The sequence below is a fragment of the Sebastes umbrosus genome, chromosome 13 (genome assembly GCF_015220745.1).
Source record: "Sebastes umbrosus isolate fSebUmb1 chromosome 13, fSebUmb1.pri, whole genome shotgun sequence".
Taxonomy (NCBI): Eukaryota; Metazoa; Chordata; class Actinopteri; order Perciformes; family Sebastidae; genus Sebastes; species Sebastes umbrosus.
The window spans coordinates 6379291-6404730 of record NC_051281.1 but is presented as its reverse complement, the minus strand read 5'-3'; the positions used below and the strand labels follow the sequence as shown (position 1 = coordinate 6404730).

The 25440-nt window shown below is 40.8% G+C and overlaps 1 protein-coding gene and 1 long non-coding RNA gene across 2 annotated transcripts in view; both read right to left on the bottom strand.

Moving 5' to 3' along the window:
• Nucleotides 1–513: 513 nt before the first annotated feature.
• Nucleotides 514–3860, bottom strand: LOC119499862. Its single transcript, XR_005209462.1, has 3 exons — nt 2868–3860; nt 1621–1674; nt 514–709 (listed from the first exon to the last, which is right to left on the bottom strand). It is a non-coding gene; the product is annotated as an uncharacterized LOC119499862 (long non-coding RNA).
• Nucleotides 3861–5432: 1572 nt separating this feature from the next.
• The window catches only part of itgb5 (integrin, beta 5), a 57549-nt gene continuing 37541 nt past the window's right edge, over nt 5433–25440 (bottom strand). The window contains exons 12-16 of the mRNA XM_037789318.1: nt 14671–14893; nt 12864–12964; nt 10776–10895; nt 9076–9242; nt 5433–8636 (exon numbers count right to left, since the gene is read on the bottom strand). Of these exons, the coding sequence (XP_037645246.1) occupies nt 8541–8636; nt 9076–9242; nt 10776–10895; nt 12864–12964; nt 14671–14893 (707 nt within the window). The 3' untranslated portion in view covers nt 5433–8540. The remainder of the gene's footprint in view (nt 8637–9075; nt 9243–10775; nt 10896–12863; nt 12965–14670; nt 14894–25440) is intronic.

The following is a 25440-nucleotide window of genomic DNA, read 5'->3' as shown; positions in this document are numbered from 1 at the left end:
AGAGCCATTTTGGGAAAAACAAAAATAAAAAAAAATCTCTCTGGAGCCACAAAACATTAGAGCATTGTGATGAAGGTAACACAGTTTATAGTCTAAGTAGTCTATAAGTCTAATGCAGTGAGGGCCAAAGTGCAAATGTAATACAGAGTATTAGGGCCACATTGAGGGAAAAAAATCTAAGATTTCAACAATAAAGTCATAACTTTACGAGAAAGAAAGTCATAATATAACAGGAAAAAAGTCGTAACTTTATGAGAAAAAAGTCGTAACTTAACGAGAAAAAAGTAATAATATTACGAGAATAAAGTAAGAACTTTCCGAGAAAAAAAGTCGTAATATTACGAAAATAAAGTCAGAACTTTACGAGAAAAGAAATCGTAATATAACGGGAATAAAGTCATAACTTTACGAGAAAAAAAAGAAAATAACATGTAAAATTACTTCTTTGTAATATTATCACTTTATTCTTTATTACTTTATTTATTTTAGTCAAAGTTTTTTATTAAATGTCCAGGTTACATACAGTATAACTGTTGTTTCAACAGCATTTAAATGACTATATTTAAATTAAATAATTTCTGCTCTTAGAACAGCACATTATTTTACATCAGAGTTTAGGAGTATGAAGGTAAATGTACAAGCTTTACTGACATCTTTCCGTTCACTAGATGGCAGCAGAAGGTAGGATATCGGGGACGCAACCAGGCTTCTGTGAACAACAAATCAGCAGAGTTTGAAAGTACTGCCATAAATACACTTAGCACAGACAAGCTAAATAGACAGAAGTATACGGACACCTATATGTGATTGTTGAAGATCTAATTTGAAAACCATGGGTGTTAATCTGCTGCTATAACAACCTCCACTCATCTCTGAAGCCTTCAACAACATGGTGGAACCACATTCAGCCACAAGAGCATTAATGAGGTCCAAAAATTTACTTTTTATCCAGTTTTAAGCCACATTTTTACAATATAGCTATTACATCTTGGTGTTTTTCATTAATATATTTTAACCAGTTGAAGGATTTCAAACCTTGCTGAGCAAACGTTAGCGGCAGCTCGGCTCGCCGCCCATCCGGGACGAACAGTGTCGGAGAAATACACTGATTTTTAATCTGAAGCTGCTTCATTCAGTGTTTTTACCGGTTTTAAATCAACGGGTGTGTTTGTTTTGGAGAGAAGGTTCACAGCAAACCTTCAGATCAGATTGACAATAACAGCATTCAGCAACAGGAGGTCAAAGGTCAAAACATTGTGACTTTCTGACAATGCTGTTTTACACGGTTCACAGAGCTTTTTGTGATGTATATGGCCTGAAGGTGTCGGTGCTGTAAGAGCAGGCATGTGAGGTCAGAGCACATCAGTGTTGTGTTCATGGAAGCACGATGACGAGTGACGGGTGAGCCGCTGTCAAACCCGCTGGGGTTCATGTGAAAACCGTCTCTGCTTTCAGACCTGAGAACTAAACCCGAGGTTACACAAAGCATTTACATCACAAAGAGGTTAATGCTCCTTGTCTTCCTCCCGATGTGGAGGGAAACAGACGCCTGCGCTTGCTGCAAGAAACACTTCATTAGAGCGGGCTGTGTGATAAATTAGCCTGATTTAAAAAAGTTACCACGTAATCCCGGTCATCCCTCTTCTTTCCCTCATTTCCTGTCATTTTGCATTTCTGCATTCAAAGATAAGGCATGAAAACTACTTAAAGGAACAACATGAGACAGTAAATATCAGTGCTGTCAGGTGCTGGATTTAAACTGCTCAAAAACCTCCTTTGCAAAAGTTTTATGAGGAAGGAAATGCATTCATTACAGTTGTTTGACTTAAAGAACACACACAGTGAGTTTTGGTCAGTAAGGGTGAATGTAAACATTACTTTCGTTTGTTTGTTTACAAGAAAACTTCACAAGGCACCTTTAAAACTAACTTAAATGCTGGACTTTAAATTGTAAAGGAACGTTTTAAGTCTTTACACACTGGGAGCGTATTTTTTGTGTGATTAATTTGCACGTCAATATATTTTCAAACCGATGTTTTTGTCATAAATACTTTCACACACACTGCAAATTATTGATAATATTTTATATTTTATATTTTATATTAATAACATTGAGATACAGCGACATACTTTTTTCCGAAACACGGTTGATTGAATAAAAATTGGTGAATAAAAGCATCAATCAATCACGTTGTGCGGAACGGGTTGAGTTGCGCCTATATTTTTGAAACAACAACAACACAGAGGCTCCATGGTCCGAACCACAGACAAACACACACAGGACTTTCAACCAGAAGACCGGTGTTCGAGACCGTTTTCCGTACTTCTGTTGCGTTGTTTTGGTATTTATTTTGCATACTTATTTTAAGCCCAACCATGACGTTTTTTCCTAAACCTAACTTAGTGGTTTTGTTGCCTAAATCTAACTGTAGACGTTACAGTAGTTTTATTGCGTGGCGTACAAATGACATGCGAAAAGCTTAAAATGCGTCTTTGTGACACACGGAACGTCCTTCTAGAGTCGTGCTATTTATACGCCTTCCCGTGAGACCGGGTTGAATATTTCTACCTTTACTTGAAGCGGTACATTTTGAGAGAATAAACAACACAATCTTCCTCTTACACAAGATGAAAAGTTGAATTCTTAAGCAACAAAATAAAGCCTTTTTCAGTTCAATACACTCAGAGGTTTCGCTGCTGTAGTCTCACTTGGTCTGGTATGATGAATATTAACAAACTTTAGATGGATATTCCCGTGTAATTGACTTTATGACTCTTCTCTACTCGAGCTAGGTACATTTTAGCATTTTGCATTATGTCATAATTGTAAGGATTTCAGTGCATTCTCCACCACAAAGCACAATTACCATTATCTTGATCCCAAAGCTGACAGTGCTCACCGCCAATTCTTGGCGAGGTGTAGCCTCATTTTCAATTCCTCTAAGTAGCAGAGCTGTCAGGCTTCCGAGAAGAACTAAAAAGAGAAATGATGCTGAAAATGCAGCATAAATAGAAAGATGCTGTGTTGAGGAAAGAAAGAGGAAGGATGGTTGGAGGGGAGAAAAACAGGGAAGAAGCCAAATAAAGAAACTGAAAAAGTCAGAAGTAACTTCTCCAGAGGAAAAGCTTTTCTCAGACGGGTGTGAAGTGACGAGAAGGAGGAGAAAGTATGACCTCAGCTGCATGTACATTATACACACACACACACACACACACACACACACACACACACACACACACACACACAGAGGGAGAAGTTATTGTAACAAGACTCCAACCAAGCCAGCAGCTCTGTGAGCCTGTATTTAGGCACTGAGGTGCTTCGAGATAAATACTAACATCAGCATGCTTACTTACACAATGACAATGTTAACATGCTGATGTTTAGCAGGTATAATGTTTACCATGTTCACTATCTTAGTTTTAGCATGCTAACATTTTCTAATTATCAATAAACATAAAGTACAGCCGAAGCTGGTGGGAATATCTGTTTTGCAAGTATGTGGTGATATTTGACAAATCAAAAATGAGACCAGATTATGGCACTAGATGAGAAGAGGAGATTACAAAAGGTTATTACAATTCTTCCCATGGGGGCATGAATGTGTGCAACAAATTACATGACAATCTAAATTGTCAATCATCGCTTACCAAACATAAATGATCAACACTCTTGAACATCAAGAAAATCTCTCCAAAAGGCAGAAATGGGACACTTTAGACTTCCTGAATAAGCTGTGAAAGCTAAAGCAAAGAGTATAGAAGCAAAGAGACAAAACTCCGGTGTTTATTTGACAACAGCCGCTGTCGCCGTTTTGGACTGAAAACGCTTTTTATATTTATAATATTTTATTGTTCAACTTAGGCCATTTCAGTAGAATATGACAATAGAATAAAATAATTTAGTTTTACTTTTGTAAAAGCGTCCGGTAGTCGCTTTCAGTCCAAAATGGCGGAAGCATTGCTTTGCTGCTGGGGGCTGATGTTGCAATGGAACGAACAATTGACTTTCACTTCTTGGCAATATACGTTATTTGGCTAAAGTCTCAGAGAAAAGAGACATAACTGTGCAGAAAATCTACTCATATTGAAGAGTCAGGTTTCCTAAAATGTAACTACTTAGCAGAGAGAAGCATTTACCCTCTCTAAAATCAATGTCCCATCATCCCCCTGGACTGTGTGTTGGGCCACTTCAGCAGCAGCTAATTAGGACATTGATTCTGTTATTGAGGGTCAGACCTCTGCTTGCTCTGTGCAGCAGTATAGGGTTTATTTTCCTCCCTCCCACAGCCAGATTTAACCTGAGCTCTGTGACTTCACAAGCATGTCAGTGTGCTGGCAGAAGACTCACCCAGTCAGGAGGGTGGGGGGGCGGAGGGGAACCCACCCAAAAGCTCCAAGAGGGAGCGTGCTGCAGAGATTTATGAGCTCACCTCAAGCAGGAATAACAGAACAAACATTGACTTGTTCCACATCACAGCTGTAGTTTCCTCCTGCCTGACTTGAGAAATAGTCTGTATAAGAAGACAAGAAGACGGCCTCAGAAGTTTCGTTTTCAACTTTTCAACTTGACTGTGAAGTGTGAAACGGTTTTAGAAGAGCAAAGATGGTAGAAATACCTCAACAAGTCACATTAAAACATGTTAATTGGAGGTATATGGGGCCTTTACTGGTGTAATAATATTTGCAAATGTGTGCGGAAAGTTGTCAAACTATATCTCAATCTGTATACATGTGTACACAGATATGTGAATGTGTACAAGAATCTCTAAATGTGAACTCAAATCTGTTTATGCAATTACAGATTTGTTTACTGTACACTTTTACACATTTGCATTTACAAATTTGTGTAGACATTCAAAAATCTAAGTACGAACCAGGCAGAAAAACCAAGATGGTAACGGCCAAAATGTTGAACTCAAGGTTCAAAAAGCAGTCCACAAACCAATAAGTGACGTCACGGTGACTACGTCCACTTCTTATATACAGTCTATGGTACGAACGTACTGATTGAGATACAGTTTCACAACTCTCCACACACATTTGCAAATCATTTTACTTGAATTGAGGCCTCATATCATCGTTTCGATTCTTTAAAATGACAATATGTTAATTTGAAGCGAATGACTATGAATATGTAATTATGGGGTCATTTTGTAAAAACTTTAATGATCATCAGTCTGGGAGGGGTCTAACCAGGGAGATGTAAATTACAGCATCAGAGGACACATCAGAGCAGCCTTCCTGTCTGTGTGATCACACATCAAACATATGAGCACAGTTAGTGGGGCAAACAGATGTTTTACTAAACTTTGAAGTGTTCATATACACACAGAGTTATGTGTGATGTTTAAAATTAGACCTCAGAGATTTATGCCACTCCTTCTAATACATCCTCTGTAAATATATGAGCCAAACACAACAGACCCACCGGCTTTTGACATAAGCAGATTTATTGTTCTTGCTCTGTGTGCAGTATTACATAAACATGTAGTGGTGTGAGTCTGTTCATCCGTGTGAATGTGTTCACGCCTGTACAGAAAGATTTATGTTTGAGCTGAAAAAGGTGTGGGAGGGTGAGTTTTAATAAACTGTGCCGAGACACACAGCCAAGCCACAAAACATGTTCATTTGGCACTGCATGTACATACATACCCATGTTATATTATTCACATACACTCCTTGCACTCAAACACACTCTTGCACATACAAACTCCAAGTCCCTGCTACTTTTACTGTAAGACCGTCACAAGAAAGGCCACAGAGCGCCCTTCTTTTCTCGCCCGACCCCGCTAACATTTCTCACTGTCAGATTTCCCTGCGACAGTTCAGACTCCGCCTCTTACTGTGGGAACAGTGAGGGTAGATTTATGACGCTCTCCTTTGAGGCTTCTCAAAGTTTCCACCCAGTCCCAGTGCAGGCAGGGTGGACGTACGCAGTGTCTCAGGGACTTTATAATGTAGCAGCCAGTCATACTGTATGCCCAAATCAACATTTACTCAAAGTACTGCATGTGTCTGTATTCCAAGTTAGAGGTCATCTACTCGGCATCTCCACTGATCATATATATCATCATATGAGAATGATTTAAAAGGTGCAATGTGTAATATCTGGCCACCTGCTCCAAACAAATAGGGGGCAGCATTTCACCTCTACTACTGGGTCCGATCAGTCTAAATTTACAGTCATCATGAAGAAAACAAAAAGCCAACTACTAACTAACAGCAGGGCATATACGCAAAATTAAACCAAACTGCAGAAACTCTGAGAGCCAAAATAACATCGCTATCTTAAATCTTCACGTGTGGCGTCGGCCTGTAGTTTACATTAGCCATCTCTGTGTTTACTGTGCCATTAACCGGGGGCTGTACAGTCCGTGTAGCGTTACGATAGTTTGTTTTGTTGGATTAAATCCAAGATGGTAGAAATGAGAAAACTGAATTTTTGTTTTGTCCTCCTCGCCACTAGAGGACTACTTCGCCACGAGGAGAGTGTGCAGCAGCTCCGGGAGACGGACCTTCAGTTAGCAGTTAGCTGTAGCAACTCAAATTCAGCGTCATTAATGGTTATCAAATAACAACAAAGACTAAAGTTAACAGTCATGTTTTATCCGCCATGCTCTCAAACTTGGGGCAAACGGCACATAGTTGAAGTTTCGCCCACATCCTCTAACACCACTCAACTAAACTCCTGTTTCCAGGATAATTGAAATGCTCTTTGCACTTCAGCTCATAAACTTGTTTTTACCTGCCACCATTTTCTCACGAGTGCCCGATCGGTACGGCACATGTTGCTAGATTTACTAGCCCAACATGGCATTTTACTTTCCCCAGACAAGCCTTCTTGTTGAGCCCTGTGGTGGCGGGGAGGACGAAACGAAAATGCAAGTTGTTTTCTCGTTTCTGCCACTATAATATTTGTTCATTTTTTGAATGTTTTAAAATAAAATTCTGGCCACATCGTACACAATGCACCTTTAATGCAACAGTGCTGGATACACAGTATTTAACACGTGAAGGTGTCTCTGATTGTGACGTGTTGTTAAGGGTTCTGAAGCTGGTAATATTTCATATATATTTATAAATCCAACCAAAAGACCAAAAGACCAAAAGCAACAATGATCCGAACCAACTAACAGTGCACTGCAACTATTGATTATTTTTGTTACAGATTAATCTATGTATTTATCATTTGGTCAACAAAATTTCTGAAAATAGTAAATAAAAAAAAATGCCTGTCACAATTTCCTAATGCCCAAGGTGACATCTTCAGATTGTTTGTTTTGTCCGACCAATTGTCCAAGATATCCATTTTTTACAATACAACAGGTGCTGGTGCTGGAACTAGAGAATATTTGGTGTTTTTGAGAAAAAAGAAAAGATTAACTCATTATAAAAATAGTTGCAGATTAATATTATGCATGTAATTGTTTCAGCTTTACCGTAAATACTCACGAGAGCTTCAAATGTGCATTAATCTGAAGCTGAAAATAGTCCCCAACAAACTGTTTCCGCCTGTTTAAGTAATGTTTGCTAAAAAAAAAAAACACAGCGGCCAGCGGTTTTAGCAAATGTAAATTCATATTGTTTACACATTTTAAAGATTTGTGTCTCCAGTAGGAACAAGTAGGAGTATGGGTCTGAGCGCGGTAGAGAAGTCTGAAAGTATTGAGGGGACTACTACTTTGTTGGTTTTGGTCTTTCATGGGATTTGTTAACAAAAAAAAGAGAAATATAAAGTAACACCAACCTTATCCTTTAAGGGTTCAGAGGCTGGGGGGTGAGTTGGTTCCCTACGATTCAGATTAAGAGAAGGGAGTGCAATTGGAGCATACAATAACAAACACACACACACACACACAACATTAAAGAAAATTTAAATCTTTACGACACTTGACTCTTAATATTCTCTGTGCAAAATGAGGGTAAGAAGTCTACTGCTTAGTAAATGTTAGTAGTACCACAACGTCATCGTAGCCACCTTCAGGAATATGTGCTTTTTAATAACAATTTGATCTGATGCGGAGTGAAATATATTCCTGTTGGGTGCAAAGTTTATACTAAAAAAAGGCATTTTTAGTGTTTATAAAAATATACAAATATAAGCCTATGTCTCTGTGCAAAGACTGAATGGTGGTTTTTATGTGGTTGGAGTCATGGTTTTCATGAGAGAGTTTGTTTATTTTGTGTAACTGCAGACAAACTCACCGCTAACTCTACTCTCTCTCTCTCTCTCTCTCTCTAAACAACACCAAGGAGTTCATGCTTCGTCGCTCCTCCACCGACTGAAACTGCTGTCAGTGAAACACACAGAAGAAGAAAAAAGAAGTCACATCGTGTCTCTGTGGAAGGCTTGAATCTCCTGCGTAAAGATAAAAAATAAAAAAAAGGCCACAGATTTCTGCCCTCGGACACAGTCTAGTTCATTTCACTTCTGTAATCAGAGGGATGAGTGTGTTCAATCCGCCGTCCACCTCGGGCCCCGTCCTCCAGGGATCTCTGTTCGCCGGACCGGTCCTGCCGCGCCGCGTGCTGAGGGATCAGTGGACCCCTCCGTTGTAGGACTTCACGTACATGTTGAAATCTGTTTCTACAAAATGTGTAGAGACGGGCTGCTTGTACAGAGGGTTGGAGGCCTGAAGGTGGGAGAGATAACAGACAGAAACCACAGGAAGTGGCACACAAATGAGAGAGAGAGAGAGAGAGAGAGATTGAGAGAATAAGATATTTGAACTCCAAGTGAGAAAGTCTCACATTTGAATTTTCAAAATAAAACAGGCTCTGGGAAATGGTATTGGAATTGCCTCTCACTATTTATGCAGAGAGACACACTCACACAATTCAATGTAGTCCAGTCAATCTAACTCAAAGAAGGGCCCAACCCAGGAGAAATTGCAATAGTAATGTTTCATAGTTCCTAATACCCTCATGCATCATATATTAAAAGTATACCTTCATAGATTTAGCGGTTCAAGGTCAAAAGCAAAGTTTTGACGTTTTAGAGTAACACGGTCTGGGTAAAATTGTGTAAATATTGGAGGGCACGTTTTACGAGTGAGGGGGAATCGTTCTTACCATCTCATATCGTGCTCGTGAGCGTGCGCTCTGGAAGCGTGCAAACTCTCTCCGGTCATGAACGGTGATGGCCAACTTCCAGACAGCGAGCAGCACCACTCCCACCAGCAGGATGCTGCCGACCACCGCGAGCAGCACCGTCAGAGCGTCTGGAGCGCCGCCACACTCTGACACAGGAAAAGACAAATGAGGATAAAATTCAGAAAATAAATGCAGTCATTGGTGAGTACAATCTCACCATCACGATGGTCAAAGCTACAAAAATAAGACCCAAGTTGGAATAAACATCATCATCATCCTTTAATAGTGTTTTGTGTATGGAATCATGTAACGGGTGCTAAACAAAAAGGTCCTCACTTAGTTAAGACAGTTTATTAAAGGCAGAATGAGAAGGATTAGACAGTTGCAGTTTGTAAACACAATATTCAAAGTTGATTATGGTGCCCGCCAAAGTTTCTTCGCCACTGTGTCTGCCATTTTCGTAGCTTCCTCTTGGGCACCTGGTCGCCACGTTTTTAAAGAGGTTGACACCCAGAAACATCCCAAACACAGCAAAATAAGAAAATACAGGCAGAGGGCTGCAGGGTCTCTACAGATACAGACACCACCACACACTTCTAGTGGGTCAGAAGAGATGATTAAGAGGGATTATCTTTGTATCAGTCTCCACATCTTAGTGGTTTTAATGCTTTAATGTTTTAGTATTTTATAAACTTATATTTTAAAAAATTGCTCTTACATCTTAAAAGTTTTATTCCGTTTTAGATTTGTGCATATATTATAATTTTTCCATTGCAACCTATTGTTTTATTGCTTTTGTTGATGATATTTTATTCGCTGTTCACTTTAATTTTAACAGCACTTTGGTCAACTCCAGTTGTTTTTAACGAGCAATACAAATAAACTTGACCTGACATTGTTTTTAAGAAAAAATCCTACTCCTTGTGCATTTAAGTTTGCACTTAATCATCAAATGCAAAAAAACATTTCAAGTTACAAGCCGCACAGAAATATCTGAATGTTTAAACATTTCACATTTTGATATGAATCTGTAGCTGACATTAGGTACGTAATGCAGAAATGTAGTCATCAACTTGTGTAGAGTAAGTTTTAGTCAGTCAGAGATGTCGGTCTGTACTATGAAGTGACGGGCTAACAGTTAGCAGCCAACATCGGAAAAAAAATAGACTGTATAAGACTGTATAACCTTTAAAAGTTGTGGTGGTGGTAGTTAAGGTTCATTTACTGTTATTCTGCATGCAAAAGGCAGACATTTGTCATTGGTTTGCATGTGCAAAATCTGCTATTAAAAAAGGTACATTACAACACAACATATCACATCCAGACAGGACACATTAAAACACTTAAAACACAATAGAAGCTGCATTAAAAGGCGCGCCAGGTAGTAAATGGTGAGGACTGAATCAAGGTTAAATAGATAGATATAAAGTGCTCTGTGCTGAGGCAGCAAGCATGGCTTTAAAAAGTAGCTGTCCTTACTGATTAAGATACTTTATGCAGGCAACAGGGACAAATTATTTTTTATAGAGGTTTTTCTTTGCACAGGGGATGAAAAAACATCTATAAAAATCATGGGTGTAGTGGGTGATCCTGCACCATAAATACAATCTAAAGGCACTTGGTTCTTAGTGGGTTAAAAAGGAACGAATAGCTAAATAGTTGTTGTTTGGAGCACTGACCTGGCTCTTTCAGAGCTGTGAGGATGGATTGCCCGCTGGCGTGCTCAGAATACGTGAACTTCATGACACAATCGTTGTCTGTCTTGTACAGACAAAGCACGGCGCCGGGTTCCTCCGTTTCTGGAAGAGAGAAAAACACTCAGTTTCAATCAGTTACAAAAAGAAAAGCTGATAAGAGGAAAAGGAGATGGAGAAAAGGAAAGGAAATAACCTTGGGGGAAAAAAATGACAAGTTGAAAAACAAGAGCAGTCTCCTAAACAACGTGTTATTTGATTCAAATGACCTTTTATTGGCTTGTTTTTAGAACTACCTTTAAGCTTCTCTACTTTTATTTGGGGAAAAATATTCTTCTAATTGTAAAAAAGATCAATTTTCTTTGTTTATCACTCTGTAGGACCTCACTTTCTACTGGTGTTTTGAAGGAAATAGCATATCATCATTATGATCTATCGAGGTTTTGGCTTCAGATTCAGGAACAAAGGGAGAGAAATGGGGAACAGATGAGGTAACACTGAAGAGGATTCTGAAAAACAGAATGATCATCACATAGTCTGAATTTCTTTGCTGTGAAATCACAACAGAGACGCTGACATTCTGGGTGCCCTCGTTTTCAGTCAATCTTCATCACCTAAAAAGACTGAAAGTCTCACAGGGGAGGGTGAGGTCACGCTGCCCCGGTCCACCCCTCCCTGTCTTTCCCCCCTCCATCAGCCCCTCCTCCTGTATTTTCATGCACAAAGTATCAGGAATGTACATGTGGAGTCCATTAAGGCCAGTCAGATGGCTGAACTAGCGGGGAACGCTATGAAACACGTCGGATCTATGGAATGGTCTTATAATAGTCTCTGTAACGAAACACACAGCCGTCAGTCTCCTCTGTGAAACGCCATGCAGCATCGCAGCGCCACAAACGCCATAAATCACCGTGTGCTGCATAATGCATTCCTAAACATCTCCGACTGTTTCCCTCCAGGCTGTGACCGACGTAAAAAAACAAAAACAGATAGAAGCACTTATAGTAAACACAGAGGACATGAAACTTCCTGCTTTTCAAAATGACACATGTGTACATGTTTATACAGACTTGATACTGGAATGGATTGAACTCTTTGAACCATGTGAGGAGGCGTGCTGCAGTTGTTTCCTGCTGTGTGGAGTGAAGGTGTCCGTGGAGCTGTGAGAGGCCCACACTGACACCTGCCACACCATAACATAAACAAATCGGGACAACGACTGACCAGCGCTCAATGGCTGCGCTTTCATTATTAAATCACAGCAGGCATGTGTGAGGTGTTTAACAAGAAAAGATGTGAAGCAGCGAAGCTCCAAACAACCACAGAGAGAGCTGTGCATTAACAAGACCAAGAGCCTACAGCAGTGCTAGCAGCTCTGTGAGGTTGTCCTTAGGTACGTATAGCAACGGTAACGTCAGCATGCTGCAGCATTGAGGCATTCTTACATTAACAGAACAAGTTTCTTTTTCCAGCAGTTTGACGAAGGCTTGGTTTCTCATTAAGCTCTTTCTTTTTTTGTTGCTTGTGGAATTTGCCCTGGACACGTTATATTACATCTATCTGCTAGATGCTTTTGTCCAAATTGACTTATCATACTGTATTTACTGACCTATATCACTGTCTATACTACTACTTATAGAATCTACAGTGAACATGCCATATTAATATCATACCTCCAGCTGCAAATTATCTTTAATGCAGGTATCGGAAAGTGTCAGAGGTCTAGACCTCAGTCTGGCTTGAACCCCAGAATTCCTATAATGAATTTCAATTTCATAATTTGTTTTCTTTATTCTATACTTTATTATTGGTTATTTTGTACATTACATATTTGTATGTATCACAGTGTGTTACATTAACTGAAGCCACCGGACGATTTACTGTACCACAATAACAACATGAACAGTCTAATAACAAGTGACAGTGGAAGGAGTATGTCATGAAAAATGAAACTGTAGCAGATGCCACAGATGTGAATACTTGTCTCTGCCAGCCAGCTGGTCTGTGTGCATGTGTGTGTGTCTGTGTGTGCGTGTGTAGTATGTGTGTGTGTGTGTGTGTGTGTTTACTCACTGAGGGTCTCCACAGTGATGATTTCATCTTTGCACAGGCGCTGGCAGGTCTGGTTGTCAGCAAGTCGCCCTGAGTTGAAAAGCCGGCACTCGATGCACTCCCTGTAGCAGAGGAGAGAAGTTTAATGGAAAAGCTAAGCATAAAGTATACTCTTCTTTAATCTTTATTCATGAGGTAGAAAGCACTCAGAGAGGACAAATATTCACAAGGCCTGCAAAAATCTTCTAAACGTGTTATTCTAATGCTGTTGGTTATTTTCACTCTGGCTACGTCAGCTGGCAAAAATGCCCCACTGCGCTCCCTTAAAACACTGGAAGTTTCTCTGCAGCAAACTGTAAGCAGCCGAGCAGCTGGTGAACTGTGCAGGATGCAATACAAATAAACTAACAGCCATTACTGATGTTTCAGTGTCCCATCAGTTAGCGATGCTGGTACAGTTACAGACATTTTACAGCGTCAAGTTTGATAAAACATACATTTGAAATTCATTAGTTTGTTTATGCTGGAAATATAGACACGCTATCCAACAGGACTGTGCACAGCAACAGTCTTCTCTTTTTGGATATTATATACACTCAGTTGCCAGTTTATTAGATACTTATACAGTTTATTAGATACATATACAGGGCTCCAGAGTGGGACCATTTTGGTTGCAGATGCGACCAAAAATCATACAAAAGTGTGACTCAACATTTTCAGTCAGTGCCCTTCTGACCCAACATCTTTGGTGGAGATGGCCTCATCTGACTCAAAAACATGTATCTGTACCGGTTTATAATCCTTTACATAATATGTTAAGAAATGACCAATGTGTAGGCCTATGGGAACTGACAAAACATTTAAAATGTAGCTATTATTGCGGCACCAAAATGCGTGGTGAAAAATGTTGGGTGCACCTAAATTATGTGCTGGTGGCGCCCCAGTGCAACCAATGTAAAAAGTTAGTCTGGAGTCTGCATCTAGCTCAAACTAATGCAGTCTAATACAACAGCACTGCAATAAATCCTCCCTTCATGAAGGTTATGTCTTTTAAATATCCTGCTAACTAAACATACTAAAGTAAAACATAAACAACAGTGGAGGTAACAAACTATAAATCCAGGAGAAATGCACAGTCATGTTCATCTGTTAAGTTCTCTTGCTGTTAGTGTAAGATGTTTGGCTGCCACTCAGGTTCGTTTCATCTTTTTTAAATACCATCCAACTGGTCGTACAATCGATGACATGATACAGAGATGACCCCGTCTCTAAACTCACGTCTGGTCGAGGGTGAAAGGTTGTTCCATAAAGATTGCCACTGCCTTGGAAAAATGGAGCCATGTGTATGTTGAGAGGACGCAGCAGTTATTCTGTCCTCCTCACAGAAGACTGTTCTCTTTACTAGACGTCTGACAGGCATTTAACCCTTTAACCTCAACGAGCCTGAGCTGCCATACAGAGTGATGCTGGAGTTCAAACGGCGGGGCAACACTTTCATTTCTTCAGGGTCACAAATGGCATGGGAGTTATCTGGACAACTCACTTATGACTTTGTAATAAGTCCATTAAGTGAGTGAGTTGTGTGAAGGTTTTCACTCTCGTTTTGGTCTTGATGTGTTTGATGGTTTGACCTTTTCCCTGCTTCTCCTGACTGTGTCTCATCACTGTAGACTCCTGAGGGCACCTTGTTTCAATTTCCCACCGTTTTTCTCTCATAATAAAGCCGTCCGTTTCCTCCAACAAATGATATAAGCATCACAGAAATACATGTGATAATGCCTGGTTGTTAAACTATTTTTGCCTCCATTACAGTGTGGTCTGACTTTACCTTTTAGTGCCACAGGCGTCGGGGCACGTGGGGCATTTTTCGCAGGTATCTCCGAAGGCCCCCGGCTCGGTGCACTGACAGCGGCCGCACACACAGTTACCTCGCCCGCTGCACATCTGCCCGTCGTCTGCGATGCAGGACAACGTCTCCGTGGAACAGTTACAGTTGTCGCCAACGTAACCGGCGTTGCATTTACACTCCCCACAATGACATTCTCCGTGACCTGGGCAAGAGAGGAACAAAGAGGAAGTCAGCAATGGTCACTCCGTGGAAATAAGGGGAATAATAATACATTAATCTGGATCGATATCCCTTTAATAAACAATGGTTGATCATATATTGAGTCAATGATCCGATATCATCGATGCAAAATGAAAATATTGATACATATCATCATCTTTAAGATATGCCTTTTAAATGGGCATATCGTTTCATATCGATAGCAGGCCCTTGAATTGAATCATGAAGTTGAATCACGGCGGACTTTGCACCCCTATGGGACAGTTAAAAAGATATACCACTGTCTAAACAACATCTGATACTGTGAAACCATCCAGAAATGCTTAAATATTGGGGGAAAAAAATACTTTTAAATACTTTGTGCAACCTCCCATGAAGAAAATTACAAACACATCATGTGATAACACCAGTAGCCAATCCAGTGCCAGCTGTTGTTGGCAGCTGTGTGGATTTATTTAATGTTGAAGGGATAAAAAACAAAAAGGCAGAATGCAAACTCCTTTGCCTTTACACACCAAGTCCATATATTTCGTCAGAAATTGTCGCACATTTAAAAATAAATACATTGTGTCAATCACACCGACTCCGAAACTTTCGTCCGTCATTTAAGTTTTCGGAACAGGTTTGATTTTCCCAGTTTTTTCGCATCCGTCAAAAGGTGAAAGAGTTTTGTTTGACCTCTCAGAGCCACCGTCTGTGCAAACGCCATCATCCAAAATGGCATCTGATAAACATTAACTTTGTCTCCCAGCACAAAGCACTTTACAATAAAGAAATAAAAGAACAGCTTGGAATCGGGAAAGGTTGCAAAACAAAGGATGCACAAAAGATTAGACAGTAGTGATTGTGCTCCAGGCAGCCAAACGATAGCATCTTGCTAATGTCATTAATTCATTAGCCCCGTTTTGGGACTAGCGCTATCCATTGCACCGACGTAATAATTTCAGTTTTGTCTTGTATTGCGATTTTTCGCAACAAATGCAATAATAAAAACACATCGGACTCAGTGTGCAAGGTTTCTGTGCGTTCCGTTTTTAGCACATGAAGGCACATGACCTTCAGTGTTATAAATGCTGAGAATCAAATAAACTTGATAAAATACAAGTACTACATGTGCATCTTTATGATGCTACAACAGATCCACTCTTCTGGGAAGGTTCTTCACCAGATTTTGGAGCCTGGCTACAGCAAGGATTTGCTCCTGTTCAATGTTTCAATAAATCCCAAAGGTGATGGATGGGGTTGAGGTCAGGACTCTGAGCAAAACCAGTCAAGTTCTTCCACATCGAAACTGGGAAAACCAGTTCTTTATAGACCTGGCTTTGGGTACGGGAGTGCTGAGTTGAAAAAGAGCCTTCAGTAGCACATAATTGTTAAAAAAATGTCATTATATGTTGAAGCATTAAGATTGAATTTATCTAAGGAGCCTAGCCCAAACATGGAAAACAGGCCCAGACCTAAAGTACACAAAAGGACAAGGATGTCCAGATACTTTTGTCCATATAGGGTATGACAAAATGCTGCAAGCAACAAGTGCCATGAAGAAACCAGTATCCAGATATTTGTACTCCGAAACAATGTCTATGTCACGCACATACTGTAAAGACTCACAGTTTCCTCTCCCTGAGAGAACAGTTTGACCTTCCTTTGCAACAGTGAACAACTGGAGCAGCTGGAGCTTCTCAGCGCCGAGCTAATCCACATCCACACTGAGCAAACTGCCCCTTTTGTGCCACACTCATTAACTTGTTATCTGTGCTGGAATAAAGCCAACAGAGGGCAAGTCTTCTTTCTGGAGGACGCCGTGTCCCACCGGGTCCTGTTGAAACTCTTGATTTGTCTCGGTCGTCTATGTGGCCGCTCTCCCTCCACAGACCACAGGCTGTCCTCCCTCGATGGAGGGAGGACAGCAGCTGTGATCAGGGAAGCGTTGCTTGACAAGCTTATTTCGCACTAGTTGTTCCAAGAGACCCTCCACAAAGACATCATTCATTAAGCTGCTATCTCAGATGGACAAGGAGGTGGACAGGACACACTTTATCAACACAGGTTGCAGGCGGGTCAAATCCAAGAATTCATGGTCTGTATCTGAAGAAATATGCAGAACAATAGCAGGAGAAAAACATCAGTACTGTGATGTGTCGGACATACGAGGGCAGCTGCTGAGACCCTCAGAAGACGGCTGGTGATGATCCGGCAGCGGCAAAATGCTCTAACAGAACTCCCAACTGGATCTGAGCGGTTGTAAAAAGTAGCATGTGGCTTCATTATGGAAACCCTATGAAAAACACACGGAACGTTACTCGACATATTCTAAGAGACTGGACATCAACAATTACGCCAAATTCACACCAGAAGGAGATGAAGTACGGCTCGCAGCAATAATTAAATTTTTCTGCAGCTGGGAGGCGTGTGTTTCATGTGGGAAGAAATTCTTTGTAACATAGGTCAACATGTCACAGGAGTCAGCTTGTTTACTGATTGGCTGCGGCTATTATCTGGTCGCACTTTGCTGATAAAAGTTCAAATTAAACAGCCACATCTCACTGAGAGAGGAGCGGCCGCCGCAGCTTTTCATAGACATGCATATAGGCCTGCACAATATATCGTTTATTTTAATCGTCATCGCGATGTCAACTTGATTGCAAGTTTGCAATATTGCTCTCACTTCACTTTCTAAACACTTTGAATGGAAACACAGTGAAAACAGAATAACGGAGGAGTGAAGACTGAAGAGAAAATGGGTCACAATCTAATGAAATCAGTTTGTCTAGGGAGTGGCTCCTTCTCCTTCTGTCCAACATGCAACTCCTAACAGTCGGGGTGTGTGAACAATCACAGTCTGCTGCCACTCAAACCTCAGACACAGTGAGGAAGAAAAACACAGTCCGTGATTAAACCCAGATCCTCAAAGAGGTCACAGAGACGAAATGAACAGGAAACATCCGACTTAATCATCAACCTAGTGGTCAGGGTTGTGCAACATACTGTCTGGACTCACAGACATGTGGTAAATTATTTTTATTTTTGGATAAACATGTCTCCCCTCTTGATTATGCATTTTTTGGTGCATTTTTAAAAAGTGGAAAAACTGATCATATTAATCTTTTAATAAGAGTCTGGAGCACCGCGCCCAACCCTCGGTCAGTGAAGGCCAACATGACGAGTAGCATGAGGCTGAGTCATGGTACCAACCCCGGGAATGTGTCCTTAAATGACGTCAGTGCTCGGGCATTCAGAGGGCGTGAAGTTTATTCTGTTTTTGGTGAGAGTTTGGGGAGGATAAAAGAAGTGCAAGTGCAGCTGCTTTGACATTGTCCTCTTGTTCAACAAGTCAAGACAAGCTGCTACCAGGTTTACTGTCTACAAACACTCTGCTCACTGTGTTTGTGTGAGAGATTAGTCATGTCTGTGCATACTGTTTCTCAGCCCTTTAGTTGGTAAGAAGTTACCTTGTGTTCTCCTACAGTGTACTGTTTCCTGCAACTTTAAAGCTGCACTAATACAATGTATGTAAAAGACATATTGATAAACTTGAGTATTGCGATATTATGTTTAAATGTTAAACTTTTTTTACCCAGATTTTATGCATATGGTGTTCTGTTACTATGACAATTTTCCTAAAATTAGATTTAACAACACCAAATGGCAGGCTGACAAAGTTAGCGACTAGCTGGTGAACATAGTGGAGCGTTTAGCTTATAGATATTTCCCTCAGGAGTTGGTGGAGACCAAAACGGAGCAACAAGGGCAATGAACCTACATTTGCCAGGTGGGCAGAAAAATTATTCAAAATGAATACTACTGTTGCTCCGAGTCTGCTGGACGTGTAAATAGACAACGGCTTGCTAAAACCATAGACTGTATATAAGAAGTGGAAGTAGTCACTGTGACTGCCGTTTTTTTGCAACCAGAAGTGACACAAGAGGGTGGAGCTAAGTACAACCGAATACTGAAGAAGATATTTTAAGGCGACCAAAATATTACAATTAACTTCCATAAACTGAAAACACACTGTGAAAGGGTTAAAGTTGTAAGAAGAAAACACAGACAACTCCCAGACCGTACAACGCCGTGGTAGCAACCTGTCAATCACAAGGTAGCCACGCCCTAAAGCATCCCCTGCTTTATGGTCTATTTGACTCTAAATGGGACCATAATTTACTAAACAAACATCATGCTGTATTGAAGAAGACTTGAAAGTAGCGATTGAGACCATAAACTCATGTTTACAATGTTTACTGAGGTAATAAATCAAGTGAGGAGTAGGCTCATTTTCTCATAGACTTCTATACAATCGGACTTCTTTTTTGCAACCAGAGGAGTCGCCCCCTGCTGGCTACTAGAAAGAATGCACATTTAAGGCACTTCAGCATTGGCTTCACTTTTCTGGCTAAAACGTTACAATAAAACAATAAAAACTTTCTACCAAGTTTAAAAAAAAAAAATCAATTAATTCAGATTTAAGGCAACCCTAGTTAATGTGATAGCAGGGCACAAACAAATCTGATCAGAATCTTGTATATCAAGTTGTCTGATGTGTTTGTGTGTGAACAAACATTTTATGCATTAGTAACAGGACTAAATGCATTCAGACAGCCACAACCCCAACATCATCTTATCTGCAACGAGACATCTCACTCTAACAGAATTACGCCCTAAATAACAGATCACAACATTTAAAAGCATGTTGAAGTGTGCTAGCTCGGGTTTTATCACTGCATGAGTAAAAGTTGTCTGTCAAACTTGTCAAATTACAGTCAGGTACTGCCTCTTTATCTAGAGATACCGATAGCTTTTGGCTCATCACACCTCTCTAGAGAAGAGCTGGCATCCTGACAGGAGAGAATACCAACACTCAGCACTACACGAGCCCACACTGGATAGAACCGTCACCGCTGCCTTAAAAACAGATGTTTTGGAGCAAGTGCACAGGCTCTGCTAAGTCGTTCCATTTCTTTTGGCTGTGCCGTCGTGCCATTTCGATTCGCTGCTCGACAGCGGGATTAAACAGTGTTCATGATAAACACAGCTGGGGCAGAGGAGGAGGAGGAAGAGGAGGATATATGGAATGTGTTCAGAATCCTTCGGAGCTGTGACTTTCCTCTTTTTACTCGCAACTTTTCCATGACGTTCCTCCAGACATTCAGTCAGCCTGGACAAGCAGCCAAGACAAGGCACAGAACAAAGAGCTGTTAAAGACAAATCTTTCTGAGACTTTGACCTCAGACTGTTTTCTCTTTCCTGAACAATGCATCTTTTCAAGAGAAACAGTATGTGACAATACAGCTGAGGCCATCAGACCGATATTGAAGTATATTGAGGGAAAAAACAAAACAAATTTGAGAGCCACTCAGTCTGCTAGTCAACCTTTGAGAGCGTACAGTCATCATCTTAATAGCAGAATTAGATTTGTGTGCGAGGGAGGACAGAACCGTGAGCGTAACATGATTTGAGCGTGCAAGAGTAACTGTGTGACTACATTTGAGCTGATCTAAAGTGCTCAGAAGTTGTCAAAACAGCTGGAGAAATGATCGGGATCTGTGCACGTGCCTCTCTCAAATGTCGACTTGCAGACTGAGTGGAGCTCAGAATTTGTTTCTCAAATGTTCTGTCGTCAATATAACATCCATAGAGTGACAAGTGTGAGCAGCGAAGCAGGAAACCAGGCTGTCAGAGTACTCAGCAGCCTCGGTGCAGCCGGGTCTCCCCCATGCTGCTCGCTTCCTCTGCTGAGCAGAACTGATCACTGAGTTAATTCACATCTTGCACCACTATTGCTGAGTGGGAAGACAAAAAGAATGAAAGATAGAGAGAATAGTCTAGTGCTTTCATTGCCTTGCCTTTCAGGTCTTCAAGATACACCGCTGACTTAAAAACAACATAAATTAATACGGCTACGTCCTCATTTACTTGAAAAACTCAGTAGAGAAGAAAAAGTTGGCAAAAATGATAGAATAATATGTGGAATATGTGGATCAGATGTCTTTTAAGTGGTCAAAGGAAATACAAATTTGATCTGAATTTCCAGGACAACTGGGTGAGCTCAATCTGCTGATTAAGATCATGTGATATAATCAAAAGCTGCACAATAGGCTTGCCACGATAGTCAGTGTTACCGGTGATAAACGGTGTTTGGGCGTACACCAATTACACATTACTTGCCCACCGCCCCCACCGTTGTTTTGCTTTATTAATAGAAATAAAACGTTGGACGACGGGCGCTACAAACTGAAAGTGAATGTGTACACTTCGTACGGAGTCCAAGCACGGAGTAGCAGGAGTTATATTTCACACACGGGACGAGAGAGAGTTGACAGACGAGACGATGGCGGAGGATTTGGTGTCAAACAGAAAAGTAAAATGCCTATTTGGCAATATTTCAGATTTAAACCCCATGCTATAAGGGAACCATAACGTTAATAAGGTAATCACCGTGAGGAGGACGGAGCGGTCACAGCCGGTGCAGCGGCGCCGGGTGGAAACCTGCAGCCCCACAGCGAAAGCTGGACCTGACAGGCCAGACACACATCTATCAAACGAGAGATCAAAGAAAGCTTTCTACACATGAAAAAACAATAAAATGTCCGGTGTAATCGGTAATACCGGTGGCCTCACCGTGGCATCCATACTGCACAACAGTTACAAAATGGACCATGACGAGAGATCGTTCTGTCAACGTTTTATCTATGTTTTTAGTATGGAGCAGGGAATAGCTTTAGAAGAACTGTGTAAGACTCAAACACTATAAAGATCTGAGGTTACTCTTTTACATCCCCAGCGAGTGAAGCATCAGCCCCCGAAACATATAATGCAAGATGAATTATGGGCTGCCTTTAAAAGGCACAATTATGGGATCAAGAATAAATATTTCACTAGATACAGTACAGACTAGAGACAGCCTAAATGCATTCCCACATTTTCAGCCGGGGGACACGCTGGATTTCAGCATCTATTTAAACAGGCTTATGTAAATATTTGGAGATTATATAAAAAGGAAATGAGCTGTTGGGTTATTTTAAGAAGGATAGTTGTTGCACCATATCATGCAGATGTGCCAGACAGCGAGAGCTAGAAAACTAATGCTGCCCTTTTTATGAAAGCATTTCAAAATAAACAAAATGTTCCCAGAGCAAATTAAATCTGACATCTGGAAGCAACAGACCTTTGTGCACATCCAAATATTTCTTGAGTAAGAGTTTGGGACATTATCCACTCTCTTGCATGTTTTTTTTTCTGAGGGGAAAAACAAGAGAATGAGATGGACTGGACAGATGTGTGATCCATCAAATGTCTACAAAGCTGGTGGCCAGTTGTTTTAGAGCAGCTGGGCATCACGTCTAGCCGTGTGAGTTGGAGTTGTTTGACTTTTCTGCTTTTGGATTTAAACCTAAAATTGTAATTTTATAGCCACATTTTCTAAATGTCCAAACCAAGCCGTGATAACACAAAATGTAATGGACTTCTTCCAGGTCTGAAACGGATTACTAAGAAGTGTACGATTAGTTTAACACGGAGCCAAGATTCTTTATCTGGTCTGGAGGAATCATCTTCTAAAAGCTCCAGAGGTCGTCACACTGAACTCAGTGACCCTCATTAGGAATGCAGCGTCCGATATGAAGCAGTAGCGTGCGGACGGGCTGGATGGAGGGTCCACTTGTTGATGTAAAGAGAGAAACAGTCACTTCCTGCTGCTGCTGCGGCGGTCAAAGAGCTGCTTGTGTCCCAGAGGTTGTGGTGTGTTTGTGTGTGTATGGAAAGAAAACATGCCCTCGACCCTCTCACATCTCCAGTTGCAGTCTGAAGCATCGCTCTAGTTTCTGCTCTCAGCTGAGCATTCGATGAATATCTGAAATACTTGTGGTGAACCCCGGTTCGCCTGCATCACACAAATTATTCGTACATTTGGGGGGGAAAAAATGTGTCCCTAGGGAGGATGAAAAAGGATTTATTTCCTGCCTGACAGCTTCCTGTGGGAAATCCTACAGTACATTATTGGCATACCTGCATATAATATTTAAAATAATGTTGCTACAAAAATACGAATGGAGGGACGGCTGTGGCTTGGGAAAGATACTGAAAACCCAAACTGTGAGTGAGTGTGAATGTTTATCGCTCCTGATGAGGAGGTGTGTGAATGAGTGTGAATGTGTGATTGCTGGCTTGTGTAAAGTGCTTTGAGTGGCCGCTAAGACTAGAAAAGCACCGTATAAATGCAAGTTAATTTACTATTAAAGGGTAACTTCGGTATATTTCAATCTGGAGTTTTCAAAAATAAAAAAGGCAAAAAATCCTAATCACAATTTCCTAGAGCTTGTTTTGTTTGATAAAAAAATCTAAAATCAAAACATTATTTGTTTCCTATTCGGGATGTACCGATATTGGATATCAGGTCGATACTGACTCAAATAGGTGAATCGGGTATTGGTGACAATGGGGCGGATCTATTCAATTCAATTCTACGTTTATATACTATATACATTATATACTAGAATTATAATTCCTGTTTAAGTTTTGACCAATTTGTTGCTGCATTAAAAACTGTTCATTTTGAAGATTTTGTACCAAGTTGCTGGTGTACGATTTATTATTTTGATAATAAATAATTCAGTAAATGTATTTATTTATTTGTTACGTCTACACTCGGACTCACAGAGGGATGAGGAGAAGAGACGCTGAGTGCACAGAGGCGTGTGCACCGTCCACACGAGGCGTAGAAACAGAGGGCAGAAGAAGACGAGGACGAGACGCAGCCGCGGCTGTCGCTGGCGGTTTTTCAGCTCTGCAACGGACATTTTCAATTTTTTTGTCTGCAGTGAAAATACTATTGTCATGTCACCACTGGAATCCATCGTAGTAAAATGCAACCACAGCCACAGCGGTCGTCTTCGTGACAGACAATAGTATGAACAGCCACCACAGTGTGTTCTAAAAAAAATACTTAAAAGTGCCACCACACACAACTTAAGAGTTCCACTTAATACTACCACATCCTGTACTGTATGTGTGGTGTTGCTTCTTTGTCTGACTTTTAAAAAAAGCAAATGTCTCAAATGACAGAGTTCTCTGTGCATTAATTTGAGAGAAGTTAGACTAGACGAATCTATCCCAGCATGCAGCTCCTCCCTGACCCTGGGAAGGAACGCACAATATGACTTTAAATGAGAGCTCTGACAGCAGAACAATATCACCAAAAAACACTCCACCTAATTACACAGTAGACTGTGGGATGAGATTACTGTTTGGTCGCAGGCTCAGACTGGCTTCAGCCTGGCTTCAAACTCTACTTCTTGTTTTGTGAGCAGAGAAATGAAACAGAAGCTTTTTGTATTTAAACTCAGTCTAAGGTCACGGTGGACCAAAATGAAGGGTTGGTTTGTTTGTTTGGACGTATTTCCTCTTTGAGGGAAACTTTAAATATATTTATGTATCCAATACAGGCACACAAGCACTTCTTTGTAATTTCAGGTGATGGGACTAGGGGTCAACTATCATTTCAGTCTCTCAAACACTTCAACTCCACATCAGCAAGACTCTCAGTCTCTACCAGACAAAAACTGACTGAACAGATATGGAAACAGAAGTGATGCTTTCAATAAGACGGTAAGAAGAACCACGAAAACACCCAGCAAGAGAAACCCTCTAAGTAAGCCCTGTGGAGTGACAGCGTCTTCTGTAAACAACGGGAGTCAGCGAGCAACCAAACTGCTGACGAGGCACAAGTTTGTTTTTTTCCACATAAAAACTTCACAGATGGGACAAAATAACATCAAAAATCAGGTCTCGTGTCTCACCCAAGCTCAGCTTGTTTCTTTTCCCCAAGCAGAGACGGCTCTACAGGTTTACTTGAGGTTGAGGACACGCTCAAAGTTTAACCACTGCCAGCCACATTTTCATCATGTCATTCATGAGGAATGATCGCTAATCCTCCTTCAGGGCAGGAATACATACTGTTCTGATAAGATAAGATAAGAGAAGAGGGAGACACAACACACAGAGGCTCTTCTGTCTGTCTCACAGCTACTGAAGCTTTGCTACCCTGGAGGGAAAATAAGCAAACTCAATGGTCGGTAGTAAATGTCAATATCAACCGCCAATTTCAGCCACTAAATACTTAAAGGCACATAAATATCAAAGCCAGATATAGCCGATGGATTACAAGGATTTGAGTTCTATGTAGTGAGATTAAAGAAAGCCTATGATTCATCTTTAACATCCAGACAGTACGGTCAGATTTAGAGGCCTGGAGCACACAGCAACAACATCCTGCTCATCCAGTATTATTAAGCTCAGTGCAACACATAAGAGCAGGCAGGAGAAGTGAGAACAGAGATCTGTCTGTGGGGGAAACTGATGTGACAGACTCCAGATTATGACCAACACTGACAATTCTTTAATAACGCTATTCTTCTCTTTTTAAATCGCTCTTTGTCTCCTTGAATGTCTGAAAGTAGTTTTCCCGTGGAGCTCACTGAGGTGCAGCTATCAGCCTGTGAACCTGAAATGCTGGTTTAGAGAGCGAGCCGTTTG